Below are 12823 nucleotides of genomic sequence, written 5' to 3' on the forward strand. Positions count from 1 at the left end.
GATTTATCGTATGCTACGGAGAGATTTACAAAAATGTTATATTCCATGCAGTGCTCACAACTTAACATTACTATACACTTTTATTTCATCAAAATCCGAGATATTTATACTTAAGACAATTTTTTTTTTCAAAGTAACCGTAGCATAAACAGCATAAAGTTCACTGAGTTCCGTATACCTAAGCTAAAATTACAAATGAAAGTATAAAGCAGGTATATGGCCGATCACCCGATGAATTTACTATGTGTAAATTCACGCCGCTAGTGCGCTCAAGAATCTGAATTTTTGATTAATCGATGGATGAACCAATGAATTAAAAAATTTCAACGCCTGCTTATATGATAACAAAGCGAGTTGACCAAATGCAGCACTCCCGTTGATTTGGTTGTTATGTGTTTCATTTTGAATTTGCAGCGGACCTACGATGTGAATTAAATTTTCTTTGATTGTCCAAAAATTGGAACCTTTGAGTCAAACGAACCAAATGAAAGTCACTGACACTGGTCAACTTGTTTTATATTTTAAATTGAAAATATGAATCCCAGTGATCTGCGTCCAATGATCATTATAAAGAACTTGACATTGTTTAGCTTATTCATAAGTTAGTGCAACAGCACTATCAGACGGTCAATTATTATTATTGATACAGTATTGTAATGAATCATTATGAATATGTACGTACTTCTTTTTGAGGCATGTTATCTGATATAGGGTATTTCCCCACCTGTCAATGACAGCAGATGTTTCTGCCTTTTATGGCAACACTATATTTATTTATCTACTGGGTTCGTTCTACTGTCGTCGTCAACACACATACAACGACCGTCGAACATATGACGCGTATGAATTTTCGGCGTAGAACATGTAATGTGTAAATCAATCGGAACCGAGCATTAAATTGAATTTTAATTCGACAAGAAATATAGTTTTTATATCATTCAATCAGAAGGTTACTAATTATTATTATTTATTGTTTTTCTCGTATGCTGTAAATGTCAAAGAGAGTGCTCGTATAATTGTAAAGTGTACAGTTTTTAATGACTTTGATATTGACGTGTAGAGAAAAACGAACGAACGACTAGTTACATACATAAAAAAAAGTAGATTTGCATATATTCAAAAAAAAATTCATCGTTTGAAGAATCAATCATTTTGGCACAAAATGACGGCTGTTACGGAAATTATAACGCACTACAAAAACAGCATTTTGAATCCCAAATCAGATAACAAACGGGTGAGTCAATTTGCTCGAGGTTATCCCATTTATCATTCGCGCTGAATGTTTTTGTTTTCAGCGTCTTGTGTATACATTTCGCTTTTCTACAACGCTTATTTTCTTCAATATTTTTCTATTTACATTTGCAGTTGCTGCATTGCATTAATAAATTGTACGAACTGCCAATATCAGGTCAGTATTACCAGACCCCATATAACGAAAAACTATTACAATTGTGCGAGACTGTTTTGTTCGAAACCAAAAACATTGGTTGAAGGCTCGCGGCGTCAGCGACTTATTTCAAGTTTTTTTTTTTTTTATTATTCCAGTGAACGATCTACAAGCAACTCTTATCGGTAGAACGGTTAGCGGCTTACGAAAAATTGATGGTGAAGTCGGAGTCGCTGCGAAGGCATTAATTGCGAAATGGAAGTCAATGGTCGTAGCTGAAACAATAAGCAGCGGTGAATTGGATGGGGATGGTGATAATAATGGTAACAACTAACGCCAATTGTTTTCCAATCGGCTTATCTGACTGGTCGATTGATTTTTTGTTTTTGTTATTGTTGCAGATAACGACGAACCTCCTTCGTCACAGAAAAGTCGTCATAGTGACGAAAATGTTAAAAAAAAGATTGAAAGCAATCAACACAGCGAACATAAAGCTGACCATAAGGAGGATCGCAGTAATGGTGGCAAGGAACACCATCACCGTCGTCATAATTCGGATGCACATTCTTCGACCGATCACAAACATCGGAGCAGTGCGGACAAACATCACAGCAAAGATCGCCAGCACAGAGATCATAAAGAGATGGGAAGGGCTCAATCGTCTGAACAAAATGAACAGAGTGGAATGGGTGATGATGAAGAGAATAGACTGATTATAGATATAAAAAGTGAAGATAAGCACAGTAGAGATACGAAACTTCACAGAAGCGATCGCAAGGACGATAAACGGTCGAGCGGTAGCAGTGAACATCGAAGTGATAAACACAAATCTAGTCGAAATTCTGAAAAAAGTCCACAAAAGTCTAGCGAAAAGGCCGATAGCAGTGACAGATCCAATGAAAAGTCATCGCATCATCATCATCATCGAAAGAGAGGCGAACCGTCTGACGGTACGTCCACGTCAAGCAAACGAAAACGTCCATCAGACGACAATTCGCCCAGCAAGCAATCTTCGACCAGTTCTAAAGCGAAAAAACCGAAAAGCGAAACGTCAACGGTCGACGAAATCGACAGTTCAATGGGTACAAGTTTTGCGGACGCGCTGGGAATGATCATGCCGAAAATGTCGAAAGGATCGAAACAGAAAAGTTCACACAGAAGTGGTTCCAGTGATATAATAAAGGTTGCACCATATGACACGCCAAAAGTACCGTCAGACAAAACTAAATCGTCAAAGGTTTCGCCAGCTTCATCATCATCATCATCATCGCGAAGTGAAAGGAAAACCAAAGAAGCGTCTCCTCAGCCACCCAAATTACTATCGTCATATGTAGCGTTACCGCCATTAGAACCAGTTTTAGCCGTTGAATTTCCAATTATTTCAAATAATTACAAACCAATGCCGCTCAATCCGACAGTCATGGACTGTGTATTTAACAACTACAATCAACAACAACCAAAGAAAATTATGACGGATGAAGAGGCATTCGGTTCAGGAATATCATCGAAAAGTATGCGGTAGGTTCATATACGATTCCGCTTGCTTTTGTTGCAATGTTTGACAATGCCTCCTTTTTTCATCCAGCACGAAAGTTTATTCGGGTGTAAAATCAGGTGCCATTGCTCAAATACCGTCGCTGTATCAAATGTGTATTCGCATACTGCAGAGAAACATCGACGGTAAGTAAACCGAGAAGCTGTAGTAGAATACCGTATCGATTATTGAAACTTTCTTTTCTGATATTTTTGCAGCTCTGGAACAAATTGGCTCGATACCGTTCGATATTCTGAAGCCCGTCTTACAGCTAGCATCGCCCGAACAGTTGTTTTCCATCGAAAGTTACAATCCGTATTTGATGGACGACACCGATGTTCTGTGGCAATTTCATTGCGAGAAAAAATTTCGCAATCTAAAGCGACTCGAGCTGGAAACATGGAGGGAGATGTTTTTGGTAAGTGTCGCTCATTGAATTTGAATTTTTAATGTATCAGTGGCTGAGGGGAATTTCTTTAATTTTTCACACAATTTTCCCAATTGTTTCTGGCGTTCATTTCTTTGGTAAGCCAGTCTTATCAAGCTGGTTAGTTTGACTTTTAATACATCAAAATATTTTGGAATAAATTAACTTGGAATTCCATGACCTCCTTGGCCGCAGAAGCTACTTACAAATCGATAAATTGATTGTTGAGACAACTCTATCATTATGCACGAGGCATATAATTAAAATATACGAAGCCATCGCTCCATTAATTTATCTAATGAATGTCCTGACCATGTTTACATCCACCACAGGCGACTACGAACTTTTTTGAAAGTGTTTCTCAAAGCTGTTCATATTGTTCGACCTTAATTTTGATTGATTATTATTTGATGTGAATGAATTCAATGAACTAGTGAAAATGTACAAGAATGCGTTCGGAATTTTCGTTCGAAATGGAACTTAAGATCAAGTTGAGCAACGGTAGACACTAAAACTGAATTTTGCTGGTCAATAATTTTGTACGAAAATTTGCAGAAATCGCGGAGATGCCAAAATTGTTGCTCAATTGTCAAAAGTTTATTTGTCAATAAAATTGAAATCTTTTGCAGCGTTGTACTGAAGAGCGGGAAGCTCGTTTTCACAATCTTACCGACACCATAAAACGGTCGCAAACTGTAGCAGTTCCTTTAAAACAAACAAAATTAGCGTATGTCAACAGTGCTGTGAAACCACCTCGCGGTATCATCAAGAAACAGGTAACTTTCCATTTTTTCGCTACTCCCATTTTCCCATTCGATTCTAATTGGAGCTTTTCTGCCATCTCTAGAATCAGTTCGGTACGAAAACAAAACTGATCGCAACGCCGGCCGCTCGAGTTGCAGCGTTAAACAATGTGAGCAATAATATTGCAAAGCCCGGAGACGTTCGGTTACGGGTAGCTGCTGGTCTTCGGGATACGGCTCAAGTTACAAGTAAGTTTTATGACAGTGTGGGGCGCATTTTTTACCAGTTGTTTGACTTTTCTGTTGTTTATTTTAGGCAATCCGGCAAAGACGAAAAGCGCGGCCCCACTCATGCAGAAGTCGTTGCAGTCGTTTAGGTCGCGATTTAAACGTTAATTTCATTTGAAAGTTTGTTTGTGATGTTTTCGTATAAATATTTAAAAAAAAAGAAGAAGAAGGAAATTTCAATTCATCACATCTTTTTATACAATTTTTATTTTGTAAAAACAATCTAATCTCTTGTTGAAATTATTTAAATTAAAAAAGTGTAGCTAAAGCGAAACTGTGCGAAGGCATTTTAAAACAGGACCAATATTTACTGAACAATTTTAGATGTAAGCCATGACCCATGACGAGGTGGAAAAAGGCAACAAAATGGAAGTCACTGGGAGAATCCCTATCTCTATCTCTTTGTGTGTGAACTACCATTTGCTAGAAGTTGACAGTTTCTAGATGTCCCTTTTGTCCAGGTTCTACCACTCACTAGGAAATAATATTCCCTGGGAACCATTATGAAATTCAAAACTCTATGAGATAACATTTCCTACCAGTCTCTGGTTGTGATATTTATTGTATCGCTAGGAAATTAAGCCTGCGGAGCTTATGTGGTACCAATTATCGCTAACTCAAGGCTAGAGGTTTCTTCTAATAAAATTGATGAAATTGAAGAGCACTTAAATCGATCTTTATCAAAACGACCAGTACCGAGACCAGTTCACTGTGCCTATACGTTAACAATTACCAATCACTGCGAAAAAAAACGGAACTAGAACCGGAAGTCATCCAAGAGCTTGTACAAGAGTTTCTTCAGTTTTCTCCAATTACTCGTTTTTAATGTGGCACCAGACATCATCTCGCATCTAAGTTTTCCGCTGATTTTCCATTTTGATCATTTCTGCTCGAAATTTGCAGGTCAATTTCAATTTATTTCGCTTGCAAACTTGATGTATCAACGTATTATTGGTTGTAGTGACCACTTGTTACCGAAATTTACACATTCCATTGTTGAAAGTGTATTTCATCTATCAGGTAAACTTGAGCGCTGAAATATGCGCTACACCACCATTATACAATTAGACAGTACGTTTTGTTGTTTCGATGTGAGAACATCAAGTTTCTTAGAAATAATTCCGCTTTGGAGGCGTATAATATCAGCACCAAAACCAATTTTTTCTTTTTTTTTTAAATCAGCAACGATTATGGACGACAAAACGAATGCGTCTTACATTTCTAGCGAAACATATTTTTGATTGTTTATTCAGGTGAACAAATAATTCGAAAATCGAGTGATCATTTTGCGTTCGTCGATGATCCATTCCATTTTCTAAGTTTTCAAATTCGGAATCCGTAACTTTTCTGGGCAGATGTTCATTTAAGAGACGTCCTAATAACCTTGGGTATAATTTCCCTAAATCACTTTCCCTTTTCTAAAATTGACTTTCGAATATTTCTGGTCAGTTTTAAATCAGTGATCCCGCTCCATCTACCACAAACATCCACAATTCAAGTTTTAACCGACACATTTTGTGAATACATTCGAAAATAAAGATTTTTAGTGCAGTCAATAACGGAATTTTTCATAGAAACGTTTAGAAAGCATCAACTGATTCAATCTCTCCCAACTTCTAAATGTATTCTAACAAGTAGAGGCAGAATAACTAGGCGGACAGTCTAACGCTTCTTCTTGTAAGAAAAGCGTATTTAAAAGTGTTTTTGGTAGAGATGGAAGCATTTGATGCCTTGTAAACGTTTTAACTTATTGACTGCACTATTTTTCAGTTTTTTTAAGACAATTCCTTTTCGAAAACGGTAGAAACTGTTTCAAGAAAGAGTAATGAAGCTGGAATGAGCTTGATCGTATCCTCTTACATTCTTCCTGGGTTCACTGGGATTGTGTGGATGGTGTAACGTTGTCGGTGGGCAGACCGGGATATATCATTGCATTTTGCATTTTACACAAAGTGAAAAGGATGAAAGTGGTGGAAGAGGCCACTTAACCCTAACCACCAGTATTTTCTTCATTCTTCACTTCTTTATTTAACAAAAAAATCCAAACTGAACATAAAAACCGCATAGCTCCAGTATGCTAATTAACAATTAACAATTTTGACTGTAAAAAACTTCCTCACATGAAGTTCGACGTATTAAGCCTTTAAAAGGAATCGGATCTGTTCTTTATGTGCCGGAACAAAATATGCTACAGTCGTCGACTGTCAGTCGCGTATGATATGTTGAATGGATGCTTAAATTACGATAGGTCTAGTGTTCTCTGAAATGGGGTTTTTTCGGATGTTGATTAATCAATTCAATATAAAGTTTGTAAATTCCAACACATCTTTCTCATGAACAGACGAGGGCCTGTTAGTTAGAGCGTGAGAGAAGATATGGACATTTACAAACTTAATATTGAAAGGAGTTAACTGGACATTTTGTTTGAAAACAAAATGTTGACACGAGCTCAGAATCTTAAGATTATTCTTACGGCAAGCAATGAATATGGCTCAATAATCTCTCACTCAAAGATGATTCTTGAATCATTCTTGAAGGATAATTCAGTAAGAAAAAACCGAACACCTTCAACAGTCAATTTGAAGCAGGATGAATTCAGTTGATCAAACAGACACCTTACTCAGTATGTAAAAGGATGAATTCGGTAGGAACAGGAACAAGCAAAAATCTTTTCTTGTAAAGTTTACAGAAGGAATTCAGTGGGAACAAGCCAGAATCCTTCCTTATACAAGGATCAATCCAAACTCCTTCCTGACGGCGTCGGGGAATCTTGCACACAGTGCCAAAAGAACGTACTTTTAAACTACGTAAAAGGTGAACTCGCACACGCAAGTTTATTGCTGCAAATGCTTTTTAGCCATGTCATCGACTTAATGGCTCCTTTTACAATATTTTGGTAGCGAAAAATCGTGTGCGAGTTCACCTTTTACGTAGATGAAAAATGCGTTGTTTTAGCACCGTGTGCCGAATTACCCCACGTCTTCCTGACACAGTTTGTAGAAGGACAAATTTAGTTGTATTAGACTAAACTCCTCCCTTACGCAATTTGTAGAAGGATGAAGTAGGAACAAAACAAACACGAGACGAAAGGAAAAATGGCCATCAAATACATCAAAAAAAATTTGGTTTCAAAAGCTGTCACAACGAAATATCCACTGCAACAAGCCCTGTTAATGTTCGGACATGGCTCCTGAGAAAACAGCCGACTCGGGTATTTTGTATTTTGCATTGTGTAAATGACCCATGTTTACACTTAATGCTTCGCTATCTTCAGGTGTTTATAACCAACTTTAGCGCAACAGTCATACCAGTCAATACTGCAGTTCTAGATGCCGTATAAATGTTTTTATTATTTCATTGGAAGATAATAGAATTATCTGATAACAAAGTCAATCAAAAATATAGCAAAAGGAAAATACAATACTCGAAACGAATTGAATTAAACTGGGTTACACGACTGCGTAAAAAAAATGTCAAACCCACTGTGGACGCTTTGATATTTTGTTTATTCACTTTTGACCAATCAAGTCGGGATAGTAGACTTTATCGTGCTCCCATATTTCCTCTAGAAGATCATTTACAGCCACATCGGGAAAACGATCGACCCAAGACTTAATGTAGCCATTAAAGTTTGGCTCATAAGTTTGCAATGCGACTGATTCACCTGGAATTGCAATGAAAGAAAACCTTTCCATCAAATCCGCCCAAAACGTTCAGTCAACAGAAACATTACCTTCGACCACCGTATTGGATTGAAGTAGAATGACGCGCGGTCTCTTATGCATCAAAACAATATCACGCCATTTGGCCCATGGGTGTGTTCCGCCTTCACTCACTTCCGAGTAATGATTATACATTTCGGTTGCTGCCTTTATGTCTCCAGTCGACTTGTACACTTGCAGTTTCAACAGAAATTGTTTTAAGGCTTCTTTTCCCACAGTTTCGATTTTTGTGCGATCGAATGTAAGGCGCAAATTTTTGCCAGGTTCCGTTTCTTCGACCGTTACGAGACCTTGACCAGCTTCCAGTAACACTTTCATGATAACAAAACGGGCTTGCATATGTGCCTGTAACCAGGCCTTTGTTGTTGGATTGTACAATTCCATAGCTGCGCCCATGCCCGCCCAAATCAACTGCAACCAATTTACATAAATGATATTGTCCATTTCCGCTTCGTCATTGTGTCCGAAGATGCGCAGGATATCTCGATTCAGACTTAAATAGAGACCGACGACTTCCGCTCGACATTCTTCGTACGATGAACCGATGCGACCGAATTTTGAGTCGTAATTGTCGCCAGCTTCGTACCAATGTTCGACAGGTTTACCGGTTAATGGATTGATGACGCTGGACTGATCGAAATTGAACGTTCCATTTTCTTCCTTGCGGAACAGCTTTCCACTTCCATGGCCAAGAAGTTCGTGCAGACCGACTTGCACCTGCGAAAATAATTGCATTCATAAGCGTGAAACGTGCGAATATCACAACGTCAATTCAAACCTCGAACGAAGCACATTTGTATTTCTTCAGCAGCTCTTGATCTTCGGTGGATAGGAACGGTATGACCTCGGATTGATTACGGACGCTCAACACATTTCCCAGTGAAACGTTCTTGAATCCCTCGTCCTGGCGAATCTCGTCATCTATTGTAATCGAGAAAAATTATTGGCGAATACTTGGCGCATACAAGGGGCTTACAATTCGGGATGTTAATGCCGGCAGGAACGCCACTTCCAGCAAATGTGACAACTTCCAGCGAAGTAAAGTCCGGCTTCAAATAGTAGTTCTTTTCGTAATCCTTTCCCCATGGCAGTAACGTTATCAAATGTTCAGCATTTTCGACCAGCACACCAAATTTAGCTGACATTTCCTTATTTACCATTGCTACAAAACCTTCGAATTCACCGCGGACGCCAGATGGATCACGGTACGTTTCGATGAAGCCAATGTATGTTTCGATAACCGGTCCCTTATCCTTGATCCACCATCGTGAACCTTCTTTGTGCTCTTCCAAACTTCCATCGGTAAAACTGTTGATGTAATGGACCAACATCTCACGCTGGTTGTTGTTACTTACATATTTCTGTGCGACACTCAAATTATCGTTGACCAATTTTAGCAGCTTAAAGTAATCGCCTCGCGTTGTCTTAAACGTACAACCCTTGTATTGTTCCGGAGGAATGGTAATACCGGCCCGATCACCATCATTAACCGATGCCAATTTGATGTCATAGGTGGTCACACCACCGTCGATCGTTTTGAACGTACGGCAAATGTATCCTTCCAATTTTTTCAGTTTCATCCACTCGTTTACCAAATCTGAATCATCGACCGTGCAGTTATCCGAGAAATACGTTGTAACGCCCTCAGGACACAAGCCAAGATTTTTTGTGCGATCATTTAGTACGAAAATTCCGTTTCGGCAACGTTTCCATAACGATTCAATCTTTGTCTGTCCGTTTTGATAGGCTTTGCTGGCGAACACGATTTTCTGAAATTGGGCCTCGTCCAAATTGGGCACAATTTTCGAATCACCCATGCCCTTGTAGTTACCGGCATTTGAGAAGAAACCGCAAGCATATACCAAAAAGGCCTACAATGGAAGCGATAAGTTGACTTTCGAATGGTTCCACATTCTTTATCTTCATTACCGTGAAATCATCTTCGGACACTTGAGCCGCTAAGACCTTGATTTTTAACTCATCAATCGATTCTGCGTGGAAAATTCGATGCAACAATGAGAAAATCAATGGTGACTCGGGACTTGATTGAACCGTTGTAATTAATCCACCGTACCACGACGCCTGCGGAAGAAATTATTTGATTAGTAACTGTGCCCTGGTACGGATTAGTCGAAATTAACCTTGCTCAAATAATGTGCATACAACTTCTCCTTATCGGTCAGATTCCCAAACGCTTGCTTGCATTCCAATTCAGCTATTGGTTGCGTGTTCGGAAGAACAAAATGTTTCTTGTCGGCCATAGTAGTATTCAGTTGTCTGAAAGTGAATGGTTGTAGCATTCTGCACTCTAGGAAAATCGCCGACAATCGCTACAAATAATCACAGGATTGAAGAGAAAAACCGCGCTGCGCTTTCGTAAAAATTGATTTCGATTTGCACGTTCGAAACGTATTTACAGTTCGGCCGAATATTGAATAACAAAAATTACGCGATAGGAGAGCAGTCATGATTCAAATAATTTTATCACCGGTTCCACTATAAAATCAATTACAGCAGAAATGTCGTAGAGGCCCTGGTGGCCGTATATCATGTGTACTGATGCGTAATTATTATGTACAAATAAATGACGAAAGTGAATATATACTTTAAGGAAAATTTCTTTTAACTGGAACCGCCTCTAGCGTAGTAAACTTGAAACAAAATTAAAAGAAACAACAACAAAATTAACGAATCGAGAAGTCATACTTTAGTTTTAAAAAAATTCCAATTCGTACAATTTACGGCTTTTCTGCACTATTATTCACATCCAATTAAGATTGCACACAGTAAATTCGCAAGGGCACGATATGCTCAATCAGCGATTCTTAGTTTTGTTTGAAAAGCCGGTCATATAAAAACTCAAAACTGACGACTCACCTAAATGTTGTTCTGCAATTGTTAATGTGTCAACAGTATTCACTTTTCTTTGGCCTGTGCGAACAGTGTGAGAGAGGCAATAGGACATATGAACTGTATTCAACGAGAATTGATGCTCTTCTTTGAGAGTCAAGGACTTTTTGACTTACTTACTTGATAATTAGAATTCTTTGAGAGCTATGATAACTCAGGCGTTGCAATTCCCGAACAAATCCTGACAACAGAAATTCCTCGAGATTAACAAACCTTAGAAACTATAACACACTCTTCACGGAAAAAACACAAAATGTCGATGTACGTTTGAGTCGATCACGTTTTACGTGTGGGTCGCAAATGCTACGTCTCGTACGTAGTATGTACATCAAAGTCGTAAAATTCTACGTCTACATCGTACAATAAACGGCTGAGTGAACCATTGGTTTTGTACATTGTAGTTGAGTGAGGACAAAACCAATGGTTCACTACGTAGAATTTTACGACTTCGATGTACATACTACGTACGAGACGTAGCATTTGCGACCCACACGTAAAACGTGATCGACTCAAACGTACATCGACATTTTGTGTTTTTTCCGTGTTTAAAGGTAAATTCACGTCGTATATGGAGTTGGGTCGCAGGGCCTATTTTTGGAAAAAATATTTTGAATTTTTTTTCAAAATTTCCAAAAACTTCGAACGTCCAAAAACATAATTTTTTTATCATTTAGAACGGTTTTGGCAACTCCTGAGCTCAGCCTTGTGTTTTAGCCGGCGGCTCTCAATGATTGTGTTTGATTATTGACGCTCTCATCTTTCAAATTAATCATGCTCGACTTCATTTGAAAGCTAATAGTGTCAAGAATCAAACAAAATAATTGAGAGTCAGCTAAAACACAAGGCTGAGTTTATGAGTTGCCAAAGCCGTTCAAAATGGTTTTAGAACGTTCGCAGTTTTTGGAAATTTTGGGAAAAAAATCCAAGAATAGGCCCAACTTGGGTGAATCAATGGATGAACTAATGGATTGAAAAATAAATTTCAACACACGTAATTTATGAATATCGTGAACACGACGAATTGAAAGCTTGACAATTTTCATTTTCATTTTTTAGCGCACTTACAACTTCCTGAGATTTGTTTTATTTGGAGTGTACGGATTTCTTTAGATAAGTTGCATAGAAAGTGTAACCTACGTTCCGGCCCGGACTGGTTATATCCATTAAAATTCCTATATTGGCGCCTATACCACAAAATTTTAACGCTTTTCAACTTAGCTATTGCGCATTTAAGTAATTTAAAGTGGTTAAAACCACAGCACTGCTCCTAGCATGCACATAAAAATATTTGGAGGTTGATGCAATCACAGAAGACACTGTGCTTCTTTTATAAAAATAGATGACTTCTTTTCGTTGTATTCGTTAAAACATAGCGGTAGGGCTTCTCACTAAAGCCTCCAAATTACCCCGTTTATTTAAGATAGGGCCAATTTTTGTGTTGACAATTTTTGTGGCAGCACAAACAATTTGTGCTATGACAAAGGTTATTTAAGTTCGTTAATTTTTTTCGTTGCAACATAAATATTTGTGATAGCACAAATGTTTACTTAAACTGAACCAAACCAATATTTTGTGTCACCACAAAATATTTGTGATGACGCAAGCATTTGTGTTACAACGAAAAAAACTGAACGAACTTCAAAAACTTTTGTGCCAGCACAATAATTTGACACTTGTCAATTCAGTGTTCAACCCAAGTAACGAAAGTTACAGATTAGAAAAAAATTGCGGTCAAATAATTATTGCCAATCTCATTTCACACTTCCTACGGGGAACGACCGTCATTTAACGACGTGTAAATTGTAAAACGTA

The 12823-nt window shown here is 38.2% G+C and overlaps 2 protein-coding genes across 4 annotated transcripts; one reads left to right on the forward strand and one right to left on the reverse strand.

Annotated features, from left to right (window-relative positions):
* Nucleotides 1-808: 808 nt before the first annotated feature.
* LOC119084684 (transcription elongation factor B polypeptide 3) lies at nucleotides 809-4533 on the forward strand. The gene is made up of 9 exons (XM_037194768.1): nucleotides 809-1234; nucleotides 1366-1408; nucleotides 1546-1710; nucleotides 1789-2905; nucleotides 2973-3067; nucleotides 3140-3339; nucleotides 3978-4124; nucleotides 4196-4340; nucleotides 4408-4533. The coding sequence occupies exons 1-9, from the start codon at nucleotides 1163-1165 to the stop codon at nucleotides 4485-4487; spliced, it is 2064 nt and encodes a 687-aa protein (XP_037050663.1). The 5' UTR covers nucleotides 809-1162; the 3' UTR covers nucleotides 4488-4533.
* A 3169-nt stretch (nucleotides 4534-7702) lies between these two features.
* Nucleotides 7703-11069, reverse strand: LOC119084665 (dipeptidyl peptidase 3). Of its 3 annotated transcripts, none has more exons than XM_037194758.1 (7): nucleotides 10979-11069; nucleotides 10243-10378; nucleotides 10031-10183; nucleotides 9078-9972; nucleotides 8880-9022; nucleotides 8113-8818; nucleotides 7703-8043 (listed from the first exon to the last, which is right to left on the reverse strand). In XM_037194758.1, exons 2-7 carry the CDS (start codon nucleotides 10360-10362, stop codon nucleotides 7889-7891), a joined length of 2172 nt encoding a protein of 723 aa, XP_037050653.1. In that variant the 5' UTR covers nucleotides 10363-10378; nucleotides 10979-11069; the 3' UTR covers nucleotides 7703-7888. The 3 variants fall into 3 exon arrangements, with proteins under 3 accessions (XP_037050653.1, XP_037050645.1, XP_037050639.1); XM_037194750.1 differs by having other exon boundaries at nucleotides 10808-10991; XM_037194744.1 differs by lacking the exon at nucleotides 10979-11069 and adding an exon at nucleotides 10436-10967.
* Between the last annotated feature and the right edge of the window lie 1754 nt (nucleotides 11070-12823).

The sequence above is a fragment of the Bradysia coprophila genome, chromosome X (genome assembly GCF_014529535.1).
Source record: "Bradysia coprophila strain Holo2 chromosome X, BU_Bcop_v1, whole genome shotgun sequence".
In the NCBI taxonomy this organism is placed as follows: domain Eukaryota; kingdom Metazoa; phylum Arthropoda; class Insecta; order Diptera; family Sciaridae; genus Bradysia; species Bradysia coprophila.